The 26,981-nt window shown below is 33.9% G+C and overlaps 6 protein-coding genes across 6 annotated transcripts; 4 read left to right on the top strand and 2 right to left on the bottom strand.

Annotated features, from left to right (window-relative positions):
* Positions 1 to 228: 228 nt before the first annotated feature.
* On the bottom strand, positions 229 to 2,795 carry LOC125193926 (nudix hydrolase 8-like). The gene is made up of 8 exons (XM_048091867.1): positions 2,433 to 2,795; positions 1,736 to 1,998; positions 1,443 to 1,646; positions 1,230 to 1,307; positions 1,082 to 1,132; positions 945 to 979; positions 746 to 854; positions 229 to 649 (listed from the first exon to the last, which is right to left on the bottom strand). The coding sequence occupies exons 1-8, from the start codon at positions 2,527 to 2,529 to the stop codon at positions 443 to 445; spliced, it is 1,044 nt and encodes a 347-aa protein (XP_047947824.1). The 5' UTR covers positions 2,530 to 2,795; the 3' UTR covers positions 229 to 442.
* A 3,227-nt stretch (positions 2,796 to 6,022) lies between these two features.
* Positions 6,023 to 6,771, bottom strand: LOC125193929 (ethylene-responsive transcription factor 5-like). The gene has a single exon (XM_048091872.1). It carries the CDS (start codon positions 6,689 to 6,691, stop codon positions 6,167 to 6,169), a length of 525 nt encoding a protein of 174 aa, XP_047947829.1. The 5' UTR covers positions 6,692 to 6,771; the 3' UTR covers positions 6,023 to 6,166.
* Positions 6,772 to 16,243: 9,472 nt separating this feature from the next.
* Positions 16,244 to 17,067, top strand: LOC125197139 (ethylene-responsive transcription factor 1A-like). Its single transcript, XM_048095849.1, has one exon. The coding sequence runs from the start codon at positions 16,281 to 16,283 to the stop codon at positions 16,854 to 16,856; it is 576 nt and encodes a 191-aa protein (XP_047951806.1). The 5' UTR covers positions 16,244 to 16,280; the 3' UTR covers positions 16,857 to 17,067.
* A 2,256-nt stretch (positions 17,068 to 19,323) lies between these two features.
* On the top strand, positions 19,324 to 20,207 carry LOC125197313 (ethylene-responsive transcription factor 1A-like). The gene has a single exon (XM_048096048.1). It carries the CDS (start codon positions 19,374 to 19,376, stop codon positions 20,013 to 20,015), a length of 642 nt encoding a protein of 213 aa, XP_047952005.1. The 5' UTR covers positions 19,324 to 19,373; the 3' UTR covers positions 20,016 to 20,207.
* Positions 20,208 to 23,703: 3,496 nt separating this feature from the next.
* Positions 23,704 to 24,338, top strand: LOC125197314 (oleosin L-like). Its single transcript, XM_048096049.1, has one exon. It carries the CDS (start codon positions 23,748 to 23,750, stop codon positions 24,189 to 24,191), a length of 444 nt encoding a protein of 147 aa, XP_047952006.1. The 5' UTR covers positions 23,704 to 23,747; the 3' UTR covers positions 24,192 to 24,338.
* A 1,356-nt stretch (positions 24,339 to 25,694) lies between these two features.
* LOC125192681 (gibberellin 20 oxidase 1-like) lies at positions 25,695 to 26,979 on the top strand. The gene is made up of 3 exons (XM_048090309.1): positions 25,695 to 26,238; positions 26,303 to 26,633; positions 26,722 to 26,979. The coding sequence occupies exons 1-3, from the start codon at positions 25,781 to 25,783 to the stop codon at positions 26,977 to 26,979; spliced, it is 1,047 nt and encodes a 348-aa protein (XP_047946266.1). The 5' UTR covers positions 25,695 to 25,780.
* The last annotated feature ends 2 nt before the right edge of the window (positions 26,980 to 26,981 follow it).

Here is a 26,981-nt window from a genome sequence, read left to right as displayed (position 1 = left end):
ACGATAATGACAATGAGACAAATCCGACACAACAACTAGATGATAATAATGCGAAACAATTGAATAACATTATGAATGAGATGTGACCCGAGGACAGCATGGTAGTAGTGGTCTTAGTGGCGAAGGCAACGAAAGAATGACTATAGAACTACCATGACAAAGATACAAAAGGCAAAAATTCAAACAATCCAACGACATAATGAAAATTTTGAGTTTGGAGTTTACAAATTTGAACTTAAAATTTTCCCAAAAGTTAAATATGCATATATAGGAGAACCATCAATAATATTCTTATGTACAAACATATGTATGTCACTATATTAGCAAGTCCATATAATTACATGATAGATATTGGAAAGACTATTTAGGTCCCATTAATAGGTCATGAGTTCGGATTGTCAGTATCACAAGATAGATGAGAAATCATTATTGATCTTGTGGTTCATTCAACTCTGCAGTCGCAGTCATCATCTTCAACCATGTTGAAATACAATGAGGACACTTTGCCATCAAACCTAGACCCCAATTGATGCACAGATAATCCGCAGTAACGCATCCCAAGTCGCGCAATGCAAATATTTATTATTTTCTTGAACATACTGTCGCTTTGTATCAATGGCTGTGTCACAAATTCCTCCAAAGGCATCCACTGTGTCCACATATATAGCAAATAAAGAAAAAAAATCAAAATTATACTTCTAATATCAGCTTCTAATTTTCATAATTCATATCAAATCTTGCTTACCTTGGCTGCTTGAATTTCAAGATCATCAACCACGATTTCTGTCGATGTCGGTTTTAACATGCACACGAAAAATAGGTCCGATTTCTCAAAAGAAACTTTTTGGGCATGCCTGCATGAAGTGCACAAGTAGTCTATATTAAAATTCAATGTAGATTAAGTCCTCTTTAATTAAGATGTTACACGGACGATATCCTCGTACCTGAAAGCTACAACTTCGACAAACTCAGTGTCGATCTGGAAAACGGAAAACAAGAATTTCATCATCAAGTATTCAATTAGTACAAATGTACTATACTAACAAAAATCTTAGAATTTGACAACATCCCTGTATCTTACCCCTGTTTCCTCCTTTACTTCTCTTACAGCTCCTGTGTAGATCTCTTCGGACTGATCAAAACATTAGTACATAAATTAGTAGGCATATTCAAACAATATATAGGCATTTAGTATGATCAAGATTATAGAATTTTTAAAAAAAATGTACCTCAAGAATAAAACCAGTGGGTATTTTCCATAGATTAAGAAGATCTAGAGTAGAATGTTTTTCTTGTACCACTAGCACCTGTTTGGTCAATTTTGCATCAAGATGAAAATAAGCACAAGTTAATAAAGAATATGGGACTGATCATTCTTGGAATGTTACAAATTTTATTCTAGTTATGTAGTGTGGAAAACATTAGGCCAATGTATTATTTACCTCATCTTTATCATTGATAACAAAGGAACCAACTCCAACATGATGAGTAGCATTAGAAGGAAGCAAGCAAGGCCCCTCAGGAATCCAGTATGTCATCATCAGATAGCCTTTCTCCGCGTGATGGTACTCGAATCCCTCCTGCACGGCTAGAGGCACGAGTTCAGACCTTTCGACCGGTAGTTTAAGCCAAACCCCCTTCTTCCCCTGAAGATAATCAACCAGAAAACAATCACATCTTTGCCAGAAAATGCATACAAACTTTTTCAAGACTGGTTGTTGTGAAAGCAAACTACCTTTAGTTTCCAATGGTGTAAAGACGAACGCAGCACAGAGGCAAATACATGAGGATTGGAAGGGAGTAGCTCTGGATTCACTACAACTCCCTCATACTCATCATCAAAAGCATCGAGAACTCTGTCTTTCTTGAGGAATAGGCTACTAATTGGCGCGCTTATTCCACTGATTCTGCGGGAATAAGAGTCCAGAACGCGGTGTGGGCTAGCCGAAGTGGTCTCATTAGGCGAAGTGCTTGAGTAGGAGCCCCTCACTGAAAAGCCTGCAAACACCACAAATTGTGAACCATCAAACATTTCCTTGTCCAAAATGAAATCCCACATGGCCTATTGGAACTAACTTCATCCAACAAAACCAGATTCATCACTCCCATCTCATATTTGAAGTTAATAACACTACAGATTTCCCCCAAATGCAAAAATTCAACCACATTAAGTACTGATATCATCAAAATTAAACCTTTGACTCATTTTTATTCAAATTTCAAGCTCAAAACCTCAAAAAAGAAGCTGTCAGAATCAAGAATAACTACCACAGACCAAAAGATCCCTAATTTTACCACAAAATGTTGAGAAATTACTACAGACAGGAACATCCTTTAAAACAGACAAAATCCCCAAAAAGAAAACAAATACAAAAAAACATAAATCACTCAGAAATCACCACCTCTGGTTTTCTTGAACAGACATTGCATACCTCTGCAAGAAGAGAGCTGTGGAACAAAACAAGGGCGTGAAAGCATCATCTCTGAAGTTGAGGAAAATGACTTGGAACCCAACATAGCCAACTCCATTGTTGATCACCACAAAAACCTTTTTCAAAAAAACAAATGTATGGAGACAGATGTGCAGAACAAATAATGGAAGGGTTTATGTTTATCCTATCCTATTTAGAAATATTCAGAGAATCCCTCGGGACTTGCTTGAAAACAAGAAATCTCCTTGGGATTCTTCACCTTTCGGGAATAACTAAGAAATGTGGTAGATAATGAAGATGATTTAGTGGATGGTCTACCAGAAATGAGAGCAGATATTAGTGCAATCAATCCAAGTAGTGTGAGGGAGATGTTGGGGCCAGGTGTGTGTATTTTGTGGTATATAAATCTGATTTCCAATAAAGAAGGTTAAAATATCTGAGTTAACATGTGGAAAATGAGGTGGATTGTGAAAGTTAGGGAAAGGGTACGGACAAAGAGGAGTTGCAGTGGAGTCCACATTGGATAAGGGAACAAGATTCTATTTTTAAATGTGTCTGAAATTGTGGATATGACTCAGCAAATTCTCCATGTTTGATTTGTTAAATTTTAATTTGATTCGATAAGTGGATAATTGCACCCAACCTAATAATGTTTTGATTGGTGTATGATTAATGGAAATGTTGTAATTGCCAAGTGATGTATTGTGGGGCAGATGCAAAGATTATAATAAGGGTTGATTATGTTCTAAATTTACACATAATAAACATGTTTAACCATGGTATTGTTGGATTTTATAAATCTAGATATGGTCTTATTTATTGAAACTTATTAATGTGTCTGTTATGTCAAAAGATCTCATTCACTGAAACATAGTAACAAACCAAATTCTAGTAATGTTATATTTCAAACCGAATTGTTAATAGAAATAGCTAATAAGGAGGATATAAGTTAATACCTTTTTTCACTTTACATTTTCTAGTATATGACAAATTGTACTATATAAAGAGGATATAAGTTAATACCTGTTTTACTTTACATTTTCTATACTTAGTATATGACAAATTGTACTATATAAATATCTCAACGGATATACTCCCTCCGTCTACGAAAAATAGGGTCATTGGTGTAAGACACGGGTTTTAATGTAGAATTGATAAAGTAAGAGAGAAGGAGAAAAAGTAAGTGAGAAGTAGTGTTAGTGGAATGATGTGAAGGGTTATTATTTGTTGAAAAATTTATATAAATGAATGTACTCTATTTTTTGTGGACGGCCAAAAATGGTAAATGTACCCTATTTTCTTTTATGGACGGAGGAGGGAGTATATTCTAATAAATAATTGGAAATTATACATAATGTTAATATCTACAGATATACTTATATACTAAGGAATTTAAAAAATTATACTTTGTCAATATATGAACAGATATTTATTCTAATAATGAATTGGCTAATTCGTGGAACATGTGGTGAAACGCGTAGTGCAAAGTATGCTATATATGTGTGAATAAGAACGTTCTGATAAATATACTAAAAAAGCATCAAAGCAACACAACGATTTAGTATAGTAACATATTTTGATAAAAGTATAACTAACACAATAAGAATAAGATTCTTATTCTGTTTATAAAAGTATTCAAAACTTCATGGATAATTAATTACTACTCCTACTAAATATATACATGCACCATACGGGTTGTGATAAAATACAAATTTATATATTGTACAAACTCAAAACTCCTTAACACGGCTTCAACATAGTTTCAATACAATATTAACACTGTGTAAAATTTCAAGATTTAAGTGTCAACACAGTATCAACACAATATCAACACAATATCAATCATTGACTTCCGTTGAAATTCTGTTGACATTTTCCTGTTGATGCTTTTTTGTGATCTGTTGACATTTTTCAATAGTCAAGATTATAATTTTGAATTTGTACAATATTTAAATTTTTCATTTGATCACATCCCTACAACCATACACATTTTATGATGTGAAGTTCAATAATATCTCACCGCATAACTCCTAAACAAAAACAGTACTCCTTCCGTCCCGGAGTATTAGACTCACTTGTTTTGGGCACATGATTTAAGGAATTGATATTTAAATAGTTAAAGTGGAGAGAGTAAAGTATGAGAGAGGGAAAAAGTAGGTGAGAGAAGAGAGAAAAAAGTAGGTGGAGAATAAAATAAGATAGATTTTTTTTGCTAAAAAAGGAAATAAGTCTAATATGTTGGAACATCCTAAAAAGGAAAGTTGGTCTAATACCTTGGGACGGAGGAAGTACTATATTATTAAATCTATAATTCTAAATTAATAATTGGGCTTATGCACCACACCTCAGACCAATTATGCTACACCGAAATCCCCCGTCCAAAGATATTGAAAGATATGCCTAACATATCCACTTGTATTATTTATGTTATCTTTATTTTGGACGAATGAAAAATGAAATACATCTGAAATACTTTTTTGCAAACTTTTTGTTAAAATTAACAATTTGAATCTAAAAACATGGAGTAATATTTTAATACACAATGCCAATCAAATCTGATTATTACATTATTTCCAACCACCAAATGAAAGGAAAAATAATGTAATACGAATAAAATGTGCAAGAACATGCTTTGTTGTAAGTACACACTGATTGAAGCTCAAGGTCGATTGATGAAAACTGAAAATGGAGGAGAGAGTAATACTATTCTCTCTTATTTTATTATTTTTGTATTTAACGCATTAAACAATACAAAATAAAATCTCATGATAAAAAAAGAAATATTTTGATTTGAATAATATAGACGCGGAATAACTTTTTTTTTTTGAATTGGTGTTTTGTGTCTCTACTTTTGATGTGTTGATATATGGTGATGTTTCTATTACTAGAAGAAGTTTTATTCTTTTTTCCCCCAAAAGTGCTCGTTATACTTACTACTATCTCAATGTCTTAATTGGCATTTTTTATTTGAAAATTTATCACATTTAGAGTCAATGTAGACCGGATGTTTGAATCTTCTAATAAGGAAATTGCTTAGATGTACAGTTTAGGTAACCTACCAATTAATGAGCTTTGAATTGAAGAAGTGAATTGAATTATAAAGAACCCATGTCCCCCCATATATGCATTAATGTCTAAACCCCTCAACTCTGCAAATGTTCCCATCCCTTTCAGTGTGTACTGTGTAGCTCAATACCCATCAATAAATATAATTGGGCCTAAAATATAAGCCCAAACTTTCTGTGGGCTCCATAAGAAAAGTAGCTGTGAATTATTTACAAATTTCCCGCTTTATATTGATAAGATTTGAATTACTCTTTGTTTGAATAATTATTGGAATGCAGACTATACAGTTCATATTTTGAGCAATTGTTGACTATTTAATATTCCTGCATTGTTTAATTTATTGAATTAACTAATCTTATTTGATTGGATTTTCACCTTTGTGTCCGAGCGTGGAGCTGGCGAAGGAGAGGTGACGGTGATAGTTAATGACAGCAGAAGAAAACTGAAAAGCTTCGTCATTTGATCGTTGCTATGCAACCGAAAATGAGGATCATTAGTTTAAAAAAGTAAAGGCTAGAAGCAAGTTGAAAATTTGTATCGCTATCTTTATATTTGAAGCTATAGACGAAAGTGGATTCTTGATTTAAAAAAAAAAAAAACTCAATTAACATTCAAACATTAACTAGAAAAGTGAGATCATATAGTAGAACATTTTCCGGTGGAAGTGCTCATTTCTCACACTTGACCGCCTTCCTCTCTATGAGCTCCACCTCCTCCCTCCGCCGCTTCCCGCCGCATTCCCGCTGAATCTCGAGCGGGAAGTTGAGGATCGCCTTCCTGCCCCTCATCCTGAAGGCCGCCCTATCATAAGCCCAAGCCGCCTCCGCCGCCGTCTCGAACGTCCCCAGCCACACCCTCGACCCCCGCCGCTTCGGGTCCCGTATCTCCGCCGCATACTTCCCCCACGGCCGCCGCCTCACCCCCCTGTAGTGCTGCTCCTCCTCCACCACCACCCGCTCATGATCATCACCACCCCCGAACACGATCCACTCCAGCTTCTTCGCCGCCGCCGGCCGCGATTCCGGCGACGAGAGGTCGATCACCGGCGCCCGATCAAAATCAAACAAGGACAGCTCCGAATCGCACGATGACGATTCCGAGGCGGAAACCGACGGTGTGCGATCGCTCTCGAATTCGCCTAAGAGATGCATTCGGATTCTTTCGATTGCGGAAAGTTCATCGGCAAACTCCATGGAAACGAAATTGAAATTATGTATCAAATCAAGATTAGTTAGTTTAATTTAAGTTTATTCAATGAGAGAGAGGGGAGATATATAGTATGATTGTTGAATTTTGAGTGTGGAGAGAGTGTGGAGTTGTGACCATTTATATAGTAAGCGAAAGGAATCTATTTCTGACTAGTCAATTCTTCGTGAAATATTTGAGCTAGTCTTGAAGAGATCTCAGCCGTTGATTCAGATTATTTTGTTGACCGGGAGACGGATAGACGGTTGATGTGAGTTGACAGGTCATGACATCATATATTAGTACTATATTTTATTAATTTTTAAATTTATATGTTGAAGGAATATTTCATTTCAATATATTCGAATACGTGATTTTACGATTTTTAAATTTGTGACGGGAATTATATTAATACGTTAAGACGAAGTTTGCAATTTAAATGTAATTTGATTGAAATTGTTAATATAAATCCACGTAGTGTGGAGTGCAATTTTTGCTTGTTTGATGCTTCCGTTTTAATTTTTTGTTTTTTATAAGTTTTTTCTTTCTTTTTTCTGAAGCATAAGTTGACATTGCATACTTTTATAAAGAAGATAAATTTGGAGTAACAGAACTTGGACAGTTACCTTAAAGAGGTCAAGGTCGATAGCCAATTAGATGTCATATATATCTTCTAGAACAAGAATTCATTCTCAACTAATGACCTAAACTAAAAAATATGTAGTTTTAATTTATTGGACATCTTATCATCCAAATGTAACATATTGATCTATCATTTAAAAAAAAGTAAACTCCCTTTGTTGATCACTATTGTGTATCAAGATGTATGATATATTTACTCTACCGTATTTAATTAAAATTAATAAACTATCATAGATATTAATGAACCCCAATATTCCATAATTAACTATTTAATAAAATTAAATTGTCCTTTAATTGTTAATCGTGGCCGTCCCAAAAGTTCCTTCAAAATATACTTATACCTTGTTTTTTAGTTCACATTTTTGGGGTCCATTGAACTTTATGTTGGTTGAAATTGACATAATCGAATGTTAACACGCTTTAATAGTAAAGATAAAACACTTACAAACATGAAATGTTGTATAGATTATTATAAAATTGACCTTTAGAGGCTGAATTTATCCGATTTCAAATAGATTTCAGAAATAAACAACAAAAGAGCTTCACGGGACAGTAAGAAAATAGGGACACGAACAAACATGTAACAATATAGCAATAAATAAGAAAGATTGAAGTCTTCCAACGTTGCTATAATATGTACCCATGGTTTTGACTATTTCCACGGTCTAAATGTGTGGAACATATCAACCTAATAAAGTTAGCGGTAGTTATTTAGTACAATATTTAATTTAATTACTAATATTAGTGTATGGGATTGTTCTTAATTCAAATGTACTTTTATGATAACATTTTGGTTCGAATTTACAATAATTACAAATATACCATGTTGTATTGTTCATTTATAGTCGGGGTGGGTGAAATTATCACAAAATTGAGGTTGATGCATGCCGCTTAAAAAAAGTTTATTTGACGTTTTGAATATAATAATGTTTTAATAATTCTTGAGTAAGAAACGACAAAACGTAGACATTTTATTTGTATAATTTTGTCAAAATTTTTAACTTGGACTATAAAATGAAGAGAAAGGTGCATACATGACACTACATGTTTGTAAATATAAATTGAAAAGTCACCAATGGGACAAAATTTGAAAAGTAACCCTTAATTATTTTATGGTTAAATAAAGCTATTATCCAAATTAGAGAGGTTTATCCTAATAAAAGAAAACAGTCCTAATTAATTTTTCAATTCTTTTTGAAGTACAGAAAAATACTTAGTATATTAATATCTTAAAAATATAAATTATTTTCATTTTGTTCTGTTTTTTAAAATAGAAATTATTCATTTTAGGAAACTTCTTTTTCTACGAGGTGAGAATGAGACTCCATCTATCCTTAAAAAATATGTGCATTTTGTATTTTTGTTTGTACCATAAAAATATGAGCATTACCATTTATAGAAAGTTATCCCCAACTCATTATCCAAATATATTAATTTATTTATAACTTATACTACTATGGTGCACTATTACAATTCATTAAACACTAATAATAATATGGGTCCACTAACACTACTACTAAGAGCATCCACAATGTTCGGCCCATAACCCGCCCTATACCAATTTATAGTCTTACACGTCAACATTTTATAGTCCTACCTCTTCACCTGTAGTGGGCGGACTAGCCCTATAACCCGCTCTATCTTTTAACAACCATTTTGTTTATATTTTTTTTATTTTGTTTTTTTGAATATAATAAAAAATGAAATATACATAAATTTAAGACGACAATATGAATATCTTCGTTTTATTAAAAAGCCGAAAAAGTACAACGCAAAATATTAAAAAAACTAAAATTTCAATGGTTACGTGACCAAATTTCTTCGATGGGAAGTGAGTTGAGGAAAAAGATTGGAAGACGTGAGAAATGAAGATAAAATGAGGTGTATTTATAAAGTGGAAAATATGATAAAAAACAAAAAAAAAAGTTAGAAAACCATAGTCCAGGCGCCCCGCAGCGGGCGGACTATAGTCCAGACTATATGTATATTGGGCGGGTGTATGGGGCGAGGCTTAGGGCGGCCATTTGCAATGGCGAACTATAGTCCGGACTATGCTATAGTCGGAGTTATAGTCCCCCTATTGCGGATGCTCTAACTATCCTTCTTTTCTCCTCTCTCTTATTGTACCAGTTGTGCATTAGTTATCGTGTTATTTCAAATTCATATATTTTTATGGAGTGAAATGAGTATTTTATAATAAATGGAGAGTATAATTTTTAGGATATATTAAAAATTTGGATCAAAGGGGAGGTAGCTTTATTTTGTGGAAGTTATCTAGAAATTGGTTGACCAAAGGGGGTTCACGGGGTTGGAGGTTAATTCATTACTACTCAAATAGTGGTGAAAATTCACAGATAAAGACCAACTTTTATGAGAAAAATTCATAAGCTTCAACCATAACATTAATTGCTTTGACGACATCCGAAAATGAATGAGAGGAATTCTTCACACTTCTCTAATTTTAGCAAAGAAAGTTCCGAAAGTTGCATAGAAAGAAATCCAAATAAAAGTGGATAATGGAACATGTACAAGGTTTTGGCTTGATAATTGAATTTTGGATAATAGCCTAATGAATCTCTTACCAAACTTTTCTTGATTTCTACACAACCAAGAAACCATAGAGGGGATAGGTGATTGAGAAAATAGTACTTGAGTTTAGAAGTTTTATGGAAGGAGACAACCTATAAGAAGAAGTTGGTTGAAACTTGAAAGTCTTACCATAGTAATAGATCATACCAGTCTAAGTAAAAGTTCCTAAGATGTGAGGATTTGGACTTTAACAAATCAAATTATACAATTCTAATTTAAGAGAATTTTAAACAACAAATTATCCCTACATTTTATTTTTTCACACCTTATACTATTAATAAATAATTTAATATTTTTTGAATCTCACTATTCACTAACACTACATAAATAAATAAATACTAGTACAGTATTATTAATAATGTGGATCCCACGATCCATTTACATTAATATCTCTATATTTTCTCCATCTCTTTATGTGAAAATAATAATTAAGCGGAGTCTTGGGCCTATTTATATAAAATGGAAAAAATGAATAGTTAATTAATTGTAGACATTCTAATATAGCAAAATGAATTATTGTATTATAGACCTAGAGAATATTTTTTTACATTTTTAAAAACTCGTTTTGAGACTTCTAGTCAGGATGGACGAGCTCTTCCACGTTTCATATATAAATATTGGTTTAGATTCTGCAACAAAAGTTTGATCTTTTACTTTTTATCACTACCTTAACATAAAATTTCATATTCTCTTAAAAAGGTCTTATTTTTACATTATAATAAACATATTAATATTCGGATCTCGGCGCCGAAGGATCAATTCACATTGGAGCGCCCATGAATGTAGAGGTGACTGATTCTTTATTTTATTAAATAAATCAATCTAAGAATTAATGGATAGATAATTTAATTAAGTATGAGCATAATTCATATACAAACTTTTAAACATGACAATATCGCGAGTAAAATATTGCGCAGTCAGTGCTACAATGAATAAATATGATAATCAACTTAAAACTACAATAATATTCTACTCCTTTTTACAAGAAATTTGATTTTCAAGAAATTTTAAAAATTGAATAAGTAAACATTTGCTAGCTAAGAATGCCGAACTAATTAAACACCATCGATTCCATATTAGTTAGTAAGTACCCATCTATGTATAGGATGGTCAAAATACTTAATGTTTTACAAATGTATTCATTGTGGACTTACCATACTTAAAAATATTGTAAATTTTTGCCCCTAACCGGTTCGAACCTAGATTTAAACCTGATAATCTTGATGAACCCAACATCTAACAATCACATTAATCATTAATTTTTGTCGTCTTCATGATTTTATTTATTTATCTATCCACTTGATTGACCCCTTACAAATATTTATTATTTTATTTTGTTCAATTACAAATGAAATTCAACCTATATGCAATAATAGAGGGGACAACTCAAAGAAATCTCATCAACACATGTATCAGGACATGAGTGGCTATACTAATTTATTTGAATTTCAATTGAATTCAACATAAAATAATTATGGGGCCAATAGAACTTAAAGAAAGCTAAAAATCAGGATATTTGTAACCCCATACTAGTACTTTTTTTGAATTTAAATTTTTTGATGACGAAATTGAAATAACTGGGGTCGATCAATCAAAATTATAGAAAGCTCAACGAAACATGTAAATCAGGACTTAAAATTGGAAATAAAACTACGAACCTCCACCACATAAAAATGAAGAGAAATGCTGGTTTTCTAGTCAACTGATTATAAAGTAACCAAATTATTAGTAGGTGACATTTTTCTTTTGACTTGAAAAAAGACAATAAGAAATTATATAAAAAAGTTCCAGCAGTCCCAATCATTTATATGAATTAAGCGATTCATCCTATGAAGATTTTTATGTGAAACTGTTGCTGGATAAATTTCTAATTAACGAGATTCACATGATATATTATAATTATAGAAAAATCAAAACCGACGAACACTGAATAAAGCGTTTCTTTCCATATATACATATATAGTTTTCATGACATGTGAACAAATTTCAAATTTGTTTTTTATTTTGTAAACAAGATGCATATAATTTTTTTTGTCTATACTGCAATTTTATCATTTTTGTGGTTTTCATTTAGAATTATTTATATAATACTACTAGATTACTCCATCCGTCACACAAAAGTATGCACTCTTTTCTATATAGTCCATCACACAAGAATATGCGCTTTCTAATTTTGGAAACTTCTCTCCCTCTAATAAGGTGAGATCTATTTTCCGTTAGCAATACTTTAATTATTTTTTATTTTTTTACCTCTTTTACTTTACTGATTGTACATTAAAATTCGTGTCTAACCAATAGTGCATAATCTTATGAGAAGAAGAGAATATAATTCAGATGTCATTATTTTTTGCTCGAGCATTTTCTAATCGAAAACCATGCACATACTATATATCTATGAGAACACTTGTTTATGACTGCATTTATTTAAAAGGGAAATTAAAAATAAATAACGAAAGATAGTTCAAACTTTAGTATGTTCCACATTTATCAAAAATTATAAATCATGGAACTTTGCAGTTTTTGCATTTGATCTCATCTATCTTCTTTTTCGGCGAATTACATGATGATCTAGTAGTTGATTTTGAACACACCACCACCATATAAACATGTTACATGTAAGATAGCCAGAGCATCTCCAAGGGGAAGGATAAATGAAAAAATAAATGGACATAACTACCAAATTTACTTTTTCCACATAAAAATTTATTCTCTAATGGAAGGGGTATTGGAGGAGGTATTATACCTTCTTTCAATTTGAGAAGGTATCTTTACCTCTTCTTGATAGAAAAGGTAAAAAATTAGTTATTTTTGTTTGCCTTTTCAATATACCTTCTTTCCTTGGAGCCCATTACTTTTTAAGAAGATATAATAATCTTTTTGAGAAGGTAAATGAGAAATATACCTTCTCAATATACTTTTCCCCTTGGAGATGCTCTTAACATTCTAAATATAGTCTTTAACTTTTTTCGCATGTTTAAAATCGATTGTCACAACTTCGTGTATTATGTGGGAAACAAGATTGGTGAGATATGCAAAATTACAAATTTAGGGATTTATAAAACATTTTTTCAAAAGGATAATGGCCCATAAATCATAAATTTTGGCCAAATTTTGGATTTTCCCACAAATTTTAAATTTAGTCTTAAATATCACAAAATTTACATTTTGTTTGTTATTTCCCAACCTAATCAAAATAAGATATCTTCCGCAAAAAATTTATTCTACGCGAACAACCACAAAATATTTATGAGATTTTAGACCACTTTTTAAATATGACAAGTAGAATAAAAAACCATGTAGAAAATTACTTTGATTTAGTAGAGCCAATTAGGATATAAAATGCAGATAAGTTAATCGGATACGATGATTGACTTGTTTTGGGAAATAAACAAAATGTAAACTTTGTGATATTTAAGACAAATTTTATAGTTCGTGGGAAATACTAAAATTCGGCTAAATTTTATGATTTTAGGAACTGATATCTCCTTTTTTAAAGTGTCGAGACAAACCAAAATTTAACTATCTTTCATAATTTATTTTGCAAATTGCCCTTATTTAAACGTTAAAAAAATTGCTTGACTTTATATATGCCGAACCCAAGCCCAAAACATAAATCTTGACCTAATTGTAGCATAGACCAAATATGGATGATAATTGCATAGCTTATACTACACGAATATTTAGAAAAATATATCAATTTTAACTTGTGGGCCAAATTAACTGAATGTACATTGAGAAATGAAGTATATTTCATTGGGCCTTCAGCTCAAGGCTAAGTTATAAATAGGAGCCCAAGTAATTACTATTGGGCGTCATTCCTTGGCGTTGCTATTTCATCTGATATTTTGGCATTTTAATACTCATTATTGTGTCAGCTGTGAAATACTTCCTCGATTTTTTCATAGTTGAGTCATTTTTCCATTTTGAGAAGTTTATTCATAGTTGAGTCATTTACATATTTGATAATTTTTTTCTCTTTCTTACTTCACTCTCTCTTACTTTGATCTCTCTACTTTATTCACTTTATACTTTATTCTCTCTACCTTTTCTCCTCTCTCACTTTTTAATCTATTTATTTAACACATCCAACATTCTTTTCTTAAACTCAGTGCTGAAAAGTTTCGGCTCAACTATGAAGAAATAGAGGGAGTGCTATTTTTTTTTGGCATAAAAATCTTTAGATGTGTCACTTTAGTTTAGCACCCTCTATGCCATTACTCAATATTTAAAATTATTCTTCTACTATATAGTATACGAGTTGCAAAATATTCATATTCAGGCAATTCAATTTATACTCCTCAAATTTATTCAGGTTTAATTTATAAAATAATCACTATGAATACCAATTAACATTATATTTGCCCATAGCCCCCAAATAAAGAGTGGTACAAAAATTGGCAATGCCCCAAGGCTAAAACTCAATTCTTACACGGGCTCGGCCATAGTTTTAGGTGGCCATACTCTGATTGCACCACCTAGCACTGTCTCAATTGCCTCGTGTCGCCTTCCCCAACCGCAGTGGCGTATCCACATTGTAACAAGGGGGTACAATTGTACCCCAAAAATCTCCACTATTTCATTGCTAGCCTAGTGGTTGGTTCTGTCCCATTTTATTGTATAGGTAAGTTCGATAACTGTAGCAGTCACTCTACTTTTATTTTCTCATCCTCTATTTCTGTTATACTATATTCTAATGCATTTTCAGTATCCTTCCTAACTACATATTTTTAACATAATAATATAAATCTAAGAATCTTCATTCCAAATAGTGAAATAGTGAAAGTCATTCAAATAATAACACCAAAGTTATCCACTGTCAATATATAACGAACTAATAGTGTCGTTAAAAAGTTATCCACTTTTTTATACAAAGAAGTTTTATGAAAATTGATTGGAAAGAGGATCAACCGGATTTGAAGCTCCAAGTCGATATCATATTTACGTATCCCAAAACGAAAAATTCTGGTTTCGCCACTATCCAACCGAGTTTCGTAGCATCCCACCTGTAGCTGCAACCCGCAAGGTCCGGCATGTACTTCACATCACCATAGTGTTCAACTTGTACCATCCATTGGGTAGGGCTTGTAATGTCAATTGCTTAAATTCTCTTTATTGTAGTCCCAATCACACGACACGATTGACCAACTGAAATATTCTTTGCCTTTCCTCTCTATTTCCTCATACAAATCCATTTCTTTATCTTCTCTCAATCTTATTTGCTTTAAATATTTGTTGCGTATCATTGCTTTAATGATAATTTGTATGAAAGCAATATGGATCTTATCCGCCGCTCAATTACAATTTTGCAGTAGAATGAAAATTGTACGTACTCCGGACAAATGAGTTCATAAATTTTGAAATGAGATATCTACGAGCCGCGGACACTAAGAGCATGTTTGATAAGTGATGCGGGATATACCTAGGTTAGTTAGTGACCAAGATTTAGGACCAAGTTAGGGGAATTGATTTTAATAACACACCTTCGATACCCTAGTTCATTTTTTTCTAATAAGCCTGCTTTGTTTGATAGGGAAGTTATGAAATCAGAAATAAGCGTGCAATGACAAATTTGACCTAATTAAATTAATCTGTTCCTAAATTGTCCTTTTGCATATTTTTTCTTTCTGTTTTTGATTTTTGTTGTTTTGCTTTTGATCGCTTGTTTCAAATCTCTGTTTGCCGCATGTCGATTCGATCCTTTTTTTTTCCCCCAAAAAATGAATATTTTTTGGTCTGAAATTTTTGTACAATCATAAATAGAAAAAGTAAAAATAGTGAATAATGAGTTTGTGAAAATAAAAAAATTAATGTATATTTATTCGTGTTATCTTTTTACTTTTTTTTTCTTCTTTCTCCGATATAGTATTATATTCCGCCCATATTAATGTACCCTCCACGAAACAAACCTTTGGCCTAGCCAACTGAATTCTGGTGTGGCTAAACACTTCCTTTTTAGTAAGGTGGGGTGGCTAAATATTTCTTTTATATAAAATGTTTATACTTTTGTAATACCACTTGACAGAAAAGGTTCATTTTGAAATGAATTAATTAGTACTCCATAAAATATAAGTTTAATTAGAGTGAATCAATTTCGCATACGACAACTTTTCGACGGCTCCCTGTCCCACATAATATTGTTTATCCAATCAGATAAACGAAATTGTAAATCACCAAAATCTATACTTTTCCCCTTGATGCAACTTCGTTGAAAGCACCCGTGTTTGAATATTTAAATAAAATATCCTCAGTTGATTTCAGATGCATGTACTAGAAAACCTATATATTAGCCCATATTCCAAATTTCAATCACCAAATCAAAACTTCAAAAAATCAGATAAATTAAACCCTAACAATTTTTCCTCCAAAATGTCATACTACAATTACATGGAAGACATGGCATTTCTTGATTCAATCAGCAGGCATTTGCTGGATGAATTTCAGAACCCTCTAATGTTCGCCGGCGACGACGACGGCGGCCTCCATGACTTGCTAATGTTCACCAGCGCCGTTCCAGCAGTGGTTGTGAAGACCGAGCCTATCCCGGAAGTAACGGAGCAGCAAACGGAGAGAGTGGCGGCGAGGGGGAGCCAATACAGAGGGGTGAGGCAGCGGCCGTGGGGAAAATTCGCGGCGGAGATAAGAGATCCATCCAAGAATGGGGCCCGCGTGTGGCTCGGGACGTACGAGACGGCCGAGGATGCTGCGTTGGCGTACGATCAAGCCGCGTTTTCGATGCGGGGATCGAGGGCGTTGCTCAACTTCCCTCTCAGGATTAATTCCGGGGAGCCGGCGCCGGTGAGGATTGTGTCCAAGAGGTCGGGGGCATCGCCCGATCGGTCCTCGACGTCGTCTTCCGACACTGGATCGTCGCGGAAGCGGAAGACGGCGGCGGGGGGTAATAGTGGTGTGAAAAAGAGGCGAGTTGAAGCCGGTTTACAATAACGGTGGGAATGGTCTACTATTTGTTTATTTTTGTCTACTACTTTTGTTGTCGTATTTTTTCAACTTGTGTTGATGAAAAGTAGTAATATAATACTATTACACTTTGTGATATGAAAACGCAATCAACTTGTATAGATGCTTCATGCTTACGAGATTGATGATTTATGATTTAAAATATAAGTGGAAATTGGGACCTGCGTAATGAACTTGTCGACATATTAAAACCAATACAATATGCAACAAATTATGAGTATGGTAACTGGTAAGCATGCTTGAGAAGTTCATTCCTCCTTGAGTTCCATGAGAACTGAAAGAGAAAATATGATGGTACAAATATTTAGTGCAGTCAAATCGTAAGGGCTACACTACAAAAAGCTTGTTTTGTAAGGACCACAAAAACTAAAATTTTAATAAAAACAACAATTTAGGATGAAAAAAAATGTTCCTAAATGAAGGATAAATTAACTTATTTGGTTTTTTTAGGACGCTGCGTCCTCTTATTTTAGATGGGACACCAATAATAAAAATGCTTTTTAAGTGTCAATATTGGTACATGTAGAAAAACGAATTAGCTTCCTTAATTGCATTAAAAGTGTCTTTAACTTTTGTTTTTTTTTTGTTGTTGTAGTGTTAGTTTGTTATTGACTCAACGTGGTAACGATTTAACCCATTAATGTCAAATTAGAACATGACATGTTAAAGTAAATTTTAACTAAGAGAAGGGCCGAGCATTTTGCCAATCAGAGTCGCCTGGTCAAGCGTTTTTGTCGAGAATCATATTTTTTGTCCAAAAAGTTTGCACGGGCGGACGTCAGGCCCCTAGAAGGATAATTTATTACTCCTATACTATTAATGTAATTTGTTTCTTGATTGCAATAGTTGGGTAGTCATAATTGGCATTTATTGGCGAGTAGTCACATTCTACAGTTTTCTAAAGTAGCCAAAACAAATGAAAAATATTAAAAAAAAAAAAACCTTAAACCCGTCAAAGAGTATGAACATTATTAAAATATAGGTACTGGCTACTAGTCAATTACCCTAACATACAAGGAAAAAAAGGCAGAAATGTAGAATAAATGCAATTGAACAATTAAAAATGACTAGTAAAATATTATTAACACGTGCGGGAGGTTGAATTCAAAGACAGAAGCAACAAATGATGACGTTGTAATCATGAAGATTGTTTGAAATTGACTCTATATTAAACGCCGTTGAACGGAGAGTATAACGGCGCGGCAGCGCCCGTGGGGAAGTTTGATAAGAGGCTCGTCGAAGAATGGCGCCCGCTGAGGATTACGTTGAAGAGATCGGCGGCTTCCTCTTATCGATCTTCGACGTCGTCTTCTCACACTAGATCTTCACGGAGTTGTGGTAGTGGAGTGTGTTGTGACATAATAGAGCAATTGTGTAATGAAGGGATTACGTCGAAGAGATCGGCCAACTTCTTTTTCCATTCAAAGCATACTAACGGAGTGAAAAAGGGAAGTACTGAAGCCGGCCGGTTTACAGTAACAATGGGAATTAATGTTCTACTACTACTACTACTCCCTCCGTCTCACTTTAGGAGTCCCAGTTTACTATTTTTGGATGTCCCACTTTAGGAGTCCCGGTTAAAATATTCCATAATAGTATTAGGCCCCACATTCCACTAACATTTTTCCACTCACATTTTATTATAAAACTAATATAAAATAGTAGGACCCACATTCCACTATCTTTTTTCACCAACTTTTCTTTACATTTCTTAATACCCATGTCGAACTCAACTAGAACTTTTAAAATGGAACGGAGGGAATATTTGTTTAGTATTTTTCTTATTAATCTCTTCTTATTTCTTTAACTTGCGTCAATATTAAAGAGTATACATGGTGAACATTAAAAACACTTGTGATAATGAAAACAGCTAAGCCATTACTCATTTAAAATATAGTAATACTTCTTTCCTTTCAACTAAATTGTGTTTGTATTTTTTTTGGATATCATAACTAAGTTGAGTCGTATTTCTTTTGATAAAAAATAATCATTTTTATTTTATTATATTATTTATTTACTCTATCTTTATTTTTCAAATTTTATTTTATTCTCATACTCTTTTACACAATTTCTTAATTTTCATGTCTAAAATTTTTGACTCAAACTTAATTGGGATGATGGACTATGTATTTATGTATTACCACTTGCTAAAAAATTTATTTTGTCATAAATTAGCTTAGGGATTCAATTTGGCTTACGACAACTTGTCCGACGGCGCCCTGGCCCACAAAATATATATTAAATCCAAACCGATTAACGAAATTGTAAATCACTAAATTCCACTATACTTTTCCCCGTGATGAAACTTCGATGAAACCACCTGAGTTTGAATACTCCGATTAAATATTCCCAGTTTCTTTCAGATGCATGAACATTTAGGCCTATATATTATCCCACATTCCAAATTTCAATCACCAATTCGAAACTTCAAAAAATAAGATAAACCCTAGCAATATCATTTTTTGCAACCACATTTCCTGCAAAATGTCGTACGGAAACTACTACAATTACATGGAAGACATGGCATTTCTTGATTCAATCAGCAGAAATTTGCTGGATGAATCTCAGAACCCTCTAATGTTCTCCGGCTCCGACGACGGCGGCCTCCATGACATGCTATTAATGTACGGCGCCTCCAACATGGGATGGCTGCCGCAGCCTTCCGCCGCCGCCGCCGCCGTTCCAGCAATTGTTGTGAAGACCGAGCCTATCCCGGAAGTAACGGAGCAGCAAACGGAGAGAGTGACGGCGAGGGGGAGCCACTACAGAGGTGTGAGGCAGCGGCCGTGGGGAAAATTCGCGGCGGAGATAAGAGATCCGTCCAAGAATGGGGCCCGCGTGTGGCTCGGGACGTACGAGACGGCCGAGGATGCTGCGTTGGCGTATGATCAAGCGGCGTTTTCGATGCGGGGATCGAGGGCGCTGCTCAACTTCCCTCTCAGGATTAACTCCGGGGAGCCGGCGCCGGTGAGGATTATGGCGAAGAGGTCGGGGGCATCGCCCGATCGGTCCTCGACGTCGTCTTCCGACACCGGATCGTCGCGGAAGCGGAAGACGGCGGCGGGTGGTAATGGTGGTGGTGTGAAAAAGGGGCGAGTTGAAGCCGGTTTACAAATAACGACGTGAATGTTCTACTTATTCTTTTCCTATTTTTCCAATTTGCATCAATAAAAATTATTATTTTAGTTGAAAATGGACAAACATGTGTGATAATGGGAACAGAGGCTACCAACTTGTATGCATGCTTTACGAGATCGATGCTTAATTATTTAAAATGAGAGTGGAAATTGGGTCCTGCGTAATAAACTTGTCCACATTTACGAGATTTTTCCTTATAATACAATTAAAGTTGAAGGAAAGAGTGTTGACAGTGAGTTGTTATAATTGATCCGATTCGATAATGATCACTGAGACCATCTCCAACCATACCCCAAAAATAGATTTTGGTGTAAAGATATTCTTCAACCATACACTAAATTCAAACTCATTTTTGGTGTTTTTTTGAAACAACACCAAATATGGTGTTACTGCAAAAATTTCATGAGACAAAAACTCAAAAATGGTGTAAATTTTAAATTTGGTGTAACTGGTTGGAGTAAAACTACTTTTAGTGTAACTTATACTAAAAAATGGGTTTGAGTTTGGTGTAAATGATTGGAGATAACTTGTTAAAGTTAAATCTGAACATGTTATAATTAAGTAAATTATTTGCTCGACCACGAAATCAACCTGTTTTATTTAAACTCGAACACAATCCGCACATGATACAAATATATTAGTAAAACGATCCTATTTATGCTCGCACAATATGTAATTAACAACACGAACTATACACAATGTGAAAACTACACAATAATGACGAGAAATGATTCAAACGTGTTAAGGGCGAAATATGATCTAACAACAGTATAGTGGTAGTGGCGGTGAAATGAAGGGAATGGAGGTGGTGCATACTAGCGATATTGGTAATGAAAGCAAGGAATGAAATGAACACAACGTATAAGAAGTGAAAAAATTAAAAATATCAAAATACTCTGTAATAAAAAATAAATAATTAAAACAATAATACTTCTTCATAGTAACAAGTTATACAATCCCGACCCAACTCAAAATAATTATACCAATATCTAATAAGTACATGAACCTAATTAAACATGACACTAATTCAATAATGTTATGAGTGTTTATGTCAAAGTAAAAAATTATCAGTCTTACAAATTTTATAAAATGAGTAACACTATATTAATTAATGTCCCTTCAAGGATACTATGCTATAGTAATAAGAGGTATAGGAACAAATCTCAAATCGCCCGCAAGTTCAAAAAATATGTACATCATCTGTTCAAGATTAATTATAAATTTCATTGTGGGTCACACATATAAATTACTCACCTTATATTTTAATAAGTTTCTACCTGAGATGAGCCTTATTTGACATTAATTGTACTTTAATAATTTTTTTCTACTTGACCAATATTGTAATTAAACTCATATTAATGCTATCTTATATTACCAAGACTATTTAGTAGTTGGTGGAGGGATTTTGTATTCCTATATTAATTAACTTAATTTTTTTCTTAATAGCAATAATTCGGTAGTTATAATTGGCTAGCAGTCACATCCTACTGTCTTTTTAAAAAGTAGCCTAAACAAATGAAACATATAAAATATCTTGAAAAAGCTTTAAACCGTCAATGAGTATGAAATCATTATTGACTCGATTTAGACAAATACATATGCTATTAGTTAAATTAATAGCGAGGAAGAATACATACTAGGAGTATAATACTATATTGCAAATCAACTGCTAGTACTCCTAATCAATATTTATATATGGAATCTTGAATCTACATTTGTATATTGGAGGAAGGGATAACCTTAATTATTCCTAAAAACAAGAAAAAAAAGAGAGAAAATTATGCAATTGGGTGTAACTGATTCAACAGTTCAAAGTAGCTTAAAAGTATTTAATAATTAGAGCACGTGCGTACGAGAAGGTTGAATTCAAACAGACAAGCAACAAATGCTGACTTTGAAAACATGAAGATTGTTTGAAATTGACTCTATATTTTTGACATTTCAACTTTGGATATGCCTAGTGTTAGAAAGATATACTCATAACTCATCTGTCCCGCCGCTTATATGCATTAAATAATATGTACTATATAAAATTTTATATCTAAAAAGAAAATATTTTTCTTTAAATGAGACAACAAAGTATATGTATAATATTTCTTTGCCTTTTTTTTTTCTGAATTAAACTAAAACATTTATTAATAATCTTGCAAATTAAGTTAGACGAAATTGAGATATGAATAGGCATCTTTGAAAATAGTAATTTTAGTATAGTAATTATAAAAATTAGCCATTATTGTAGTAATAAATTATAGAGAAATATATTTTACATTCTAGCGTTTGAAATTTTCACATTTGTATTTCCAAGTAACACAAAATGACAAATTAATACATATAGTATCACTATTAGTCTACAATATATCATTATATAAAGCCAACATTTTTTAACTAAGGCATCAATTTAGACCGATCGATTTGTTTAAAGCTTACAATTGAGATTAGGATCGAGATCCACTTGAGTACTTGAGCTACAAAATTCAAATCAGTTTATCATATTTTGACCCTAAAATTTCACTTAGAACAATCATTAGAATAGTTGTATGTTTGTAAAATTTCTTGGGTAAGCTTAAGAAAAAGCAGCACTCTCTTATAATGAGCTTGACAAAGAGCATGACAAAGAATAATAAAGTGTTATATTCTTGACAAAGAATTTAGCGTTTAGTTCAACAACAAAGCATGATCATCGGAAATACATGCGTCCGCCATCTCTTAGAGAAAAATACCTTACATGTAGTGAAGTGAAAATTCATGAAAATGAAAATCTAGCAAATATTCTATATGATTGAGTGTATTTCTTTCTGAACACTTTTTTGAAAATTATGTACTGTCTCCGTCCCACATTAAGTGTCACATTTTACTATTTCGGCCCGTTCCACAATAAGAGTCACATTTCACTTTTATCATAAATGGTAAATAGATCCCACATTCCACCAATCAATTCTACTCACATTTTATTATAAAACTAATATATATATAAGTGGGATCTATAGTCTAGTACTAACTTATTCAACCCATTTTTTTTTACATTTCTTAAAACTCGTGTGACACTTAATGTGGGAAGGAGGTAGTATCTGTTATTGCAATACTTACCTTGTAACAATCTTTAATTTCATAAATAATTTATACTCTCTCTGTTCTAAGATATATGACCCCTTTTTCTTGGACGACTGAGGAATTTATGCAACTTTATTTTATATATGAAATGAAAAGGGTAAAATAAGAAAGGAAATATAAAGTAGAGAAAAATATTTTCTATTTTCAATAATAGATCAATTTAATTGAAACATACCAAAAAAAAAGTGAGTAGTCATCGGGACTAAGAGAGTACTACTAAATTTAGAAATTCTTCAATTATCATAGAAAGTTATGTTCATATTAAGAAACTCTTAAAGTTTCAAGTGGAGAGCTTTTACTAGCGAGTTATGTGCATATTTCAAACTCAAATGCAGATACAATTTGGCGTTTCTTCCAAAAAACCTATTTCAAAGGAAATCACACTCCTAATTCCCATCCCTTTGCTAAATTGCCACATTTTCTTCACCAAAACTAAGTAGCAAATACGTGTCTTCTCCAAACACAATTCGTGTCACTCAAATCCTGCACATGTCTAGATTGCTCAACACGTGACACTCCCCATGCAATAACTCCTTTTTATTATAAACACTTCCTCTCTCTCTCACCCTCTTCTCTCTCTCAGCTATTCATTCATCTTCATCATCAACAATGGCTCAAATCCAGACCCGTTATGACCACCCGCAGAGGCAGCAGCTCTCCCACCAGGTGGCCAAGACCACCACCGCCGTCACCCTCGGCGGCTCCCTCATGGTCCTCTCCGGCCTCACCCTCACCGCCACCGTCATCGCCCTCGTCCTCGCCACCCCCGTCCTCGTCCTCTTCAGCCCCGTCCTCGTCCCCGCCGCCTTCACCGTCTTCTTGATCGTGGCCGGCCTCGTGGCGTCCGGCGGGTTCGGGGTCGTGGCAAGCTTCGTGTTCTACTGGATGTACAGATACGCCACGGGAGAGCACCCGATTGGGGCCGATCAGATCGACCGGGCCCGGGACAAGATCGCACACGCCGCGCACGACGTCAAGGAGAAGGCTGAGCAGTACGGACAGGGCGTCGGCGGAGGCGGACAGCAGAATGTGAAGGGCGGCCAGGGGATTTGAGAATCTTGAATAATTATGTGTAAAATGGATGAAAATTGTGCTTGTTATTAGTTTTTATGTGCTTTTCTTTTTAATTATGTGTTGTTGATGTTTGTGTGTGTTTTTGTGTATCCTCTGCCTCATAATTCACAATCTGTGTTGAGAATATACTCTTTTATGTCCTATGTTAATTATGAATAATAATGTTAGGACAGTTAATGTAGCTAAAACAATCTTAACAGGTTATTATTGTTGGAAGTATGTAATTTGTAGAAATGGGTTCTCTATCACAGCTTATTTGAATGGTACTCCCTCCGTTCCATATTAATAGAGTTATTTTTTATTTTGGTACGTTCCATAGTAATTGAGTCATTTTCCTTTTTAACAAAAATTAAATACACATTTTCACACCTACTTGATTCTCTTATTTTATTTTATTCTCTTTTTATCTTTCAATCTTTTTAATAAAAGTCAAATACATATTTTCTCTCTTATAAAACGAAGGTAGTATTATTTAATTGTAAAAATGGACATAATTTATAGTAATAATGTCCTGCATAATTATGCTAATTTTACCTAGTTGCTTATTTTATTTCATTTAAAATATACATGGACACAGACGGAATACATTGTAATTGGTCATATAGTTTCGTATGATAAGTTCATCTTATTTTATTACAATATACATTTCACCGCTGAGATCTTCCGAAAGAAACAAATATCAATATATGACCCGTGACTAATAACAAGAACAAGCCAAATTTGAATTTCAATTTTTATGTTGTTTGTAACTTGATAAATACTATAGAAAAGGTCATGAATTCCAATAAAATTACCTGGTGACACGAGGGATATTGTTTCATCTGAGTTGGATCAGTCGTATCAATCATTTTCTTTCTGTTTCGTCCCATTTATATTATTGGTTAGTTAAGTTTCAACATACGGTTAATGTCATAAAAGAAGTTGATGTGATGTGATCTTGAAATTAATTAATCGGCTCTATATATAAGAAATAATCCGTATAATAGAAGTTCATCTATGATTCATGGGCTATATCTTTAATCGCCTATCATGTGATACGATCTTGAAGTTAATCGGCTATAGAAGAATTAATCCGATATCATCATAGAAGTTTTATATGATTTGATCTTAAAATTAATTGGTAATAGAATTGGAAAATTGGCAATGATTAAATAGATTCGATCTTAATCGATGACAAAGAAAACAGTGTTATACAATTTTCTGATCATACTGATTTGAAAAATGATTCGATCAGTTTGAACATTATCAGCAAATCCAAAACACTCAATTTGTTTTCATTTGCTAGCAAATCCAAAATACTTCCACAATTTGTTTTCATTTGTTAGCATATCCAAAATACTCAATTAGTTTTTCGCAAAATGAAGCAAGAACTAAGTAACAACACCATCATTTCATCAAATACTATGCATCTTTTGTATAATAGCATTCGTTTGTATATATATCACATATGCTCATTTCAACCCTTCCTTCTCTCTATATATATACTCTTATAACAACTATTGAAAATCACATATACTACAAATTTAATCAACCAAACCCCATATCTCAAAACACATAGTACCTGAGACATGGCAACACATGACATTGTCGAATCTCTGTCTTCATCCGACCAGAAGCTGCAACTGAAAGACTTTGTGTGGTCGGCCAATGAATGGCCCGAACTGAAGCATGATGACTTCTGCGACGAAGAAGACATCCCTGTGATAAGCCTTAGCAGCGGGGGAGACGCCGAGAAAATGGTGGCGGCTTCTCGGAAATGGGGATTTTTCAAGTTGGTGGATCACGGCGTGCCTGATGAGGTTATTGATGATATCACGGTGTGGTTGAACAGATTTTACGATCTTCCAATGGAGCAGAAGCTCAAGGGAGCCCGGACCGGAAGCCTGCCTTTGGGCTATTCGGCATCTAACGTCGATTATGGGAGAAATTTGCCGTGGGCAGAGATCTTGCAGTTGCTTCAGTCGCCGCAGCAGGTGGTGGAGTTTGCGACTAGGGTGTACGGAGACCACTCGCATCATCATTTTAGGTATGTTTGTGTTAGAGCCAAAATTAACTGTATATACATATGGAATGATTGTGTTCATGTACAGCGATGCAATGATCAACTACATGAATGCACTGGAAGAATTGGGAATACGTGTATTGGCTATGCTAGCCAATGGTTTAGGTCTTGATAGTAACTTCTTCACTAGACACTTCTTGAGCGAGCGTGAGAGCACTATGATTAGAGTTAATCGATACCCTCCGTGCCCTCTCCCCAACCGATGCTTGGGCCTTGGCAGCCATTCCGACCCCCACACTCTAACCATATTGCTCCAAGATGAAGTTGGAGGCCTACAAGTTTGTGACGATCACAATCGCTGGTTTGGTATCCGGCCCCTACCTAAATCGTTTGTCGTTAATATAGGCGACACACTTGAGGTACGTCTCTAGTGTCTCACTTCATGTATCACTTTACTATGTTCAATAATGAACATGTATTTTCTTAAGTTTATATATTTGTTGACAGGCATGGAGTAATGGGAGGCTAAAGAGTGTGGTTCACAGAGCAGTCGTAAACGAGGAACGACATCGTCTCTCGGTTGCATATTTTATGAGCCCTGCAGCTAATACTACCATAGAGAGCCCTCCTCAGCTCATGGATGAAGATCCTAACAAACCAAGAAAGTATAAAACATTTACCTGGGGTGATTTCAGGAATCAGCTTCTCAAACAACGACGAGTTGTTGGAAAAACTGCTCTTCATCGATATACAATCAATTCTTAATC

The sequence above is a fragment of the Salvia hispanica genome, chromosome 6, assembly GCF_023119035.1.
Source record: "Salvia hispanica cultivar TCC Black 2014 chromosome 6, UniMelb_Shisp_WGS_1.0, whole genome shotgun sequence".
In the NCBI taxonomy this organism is placed as follows: Eukaryota; Viridiplantae; Streptophyta; class Magnoliopsida; order Lamiales; family Lamiaceae; genus Salvia; species Salvia hispanica.
Note: the sequence above shows the minus strand (reverse complement) of the source record. Positions and strands in the feature narration are given on the sequence as shown.

Bases quoted from the DNA above. Each gene is read 5' to 3' on its own strand.
- LOC125197313 (XM_048096048.1), top strand. From the start codon at position 19,374: ATGTCGTACGGAAACTACTACAATTACATGGAAGACATGGCATTTCTT.
- LOC125197139 (XM_048095849.1), top strand. From the start codon at position 16,281: ATGTCATACTACAATTACATGGAAGACATGGCATTTCTTGATTCAATC.
- LOC125197314 (XM_048096049.1), top strand. From the start codon at position 23,748: ATGGCTCAAATCCAGACCCGTTATGACCACCCGCAGAGGCAGCAGCTC.
- LOC125192681 (XM_048090309.1), top strand. From the start codon at position 25,781: ATGGCAACACATGACATTGTCGAATCTCTGTCTTCATCCGACCAGAAG. The intron at 26,239-26,302 runs GTATGTTTGTGT...GTTCATGTACAG, and splicing joins CACTCGCATCATCATTTTAG to CGATGCAATGATCAACTACA. The intron at 26,634-26,721 runs GTACGTCTCTAG...ATTTGTTGACAG, and splicing joins ATATAGGCGACACACTTGAG to GCATGGAGTAATGGGAGGCT.
- LOC125193926 (XM_048091867.1), bottom strand. From the start codon at position 2,529: ATGGAGTTGGCTATGTTGGGTTCCAAGTCATTTTCCTCAACTTCAGAG. The intron at 1,647-1,735 runs GTAGTTTGCTTT...GATTATCTTCAG, and splicing joins TACACCATTGGAAACTAAAG to GGGAAGAAGGGGGTTTGGCT. The intron at 650-745 runs GTAAGCAAGATT...ATGTGGACACAG, and splicing joins TTGAAATTCAAGCAGCCAAG to TGGATGCCTTTGGAGGAATT.
- LOC125193929 (XM_048091872.1), bottom strand. From the start codon at position 6,691: ATGGAGTTTGCCGATGAACTTTCCGCAATCGAAAGAATCCGAATGCAT.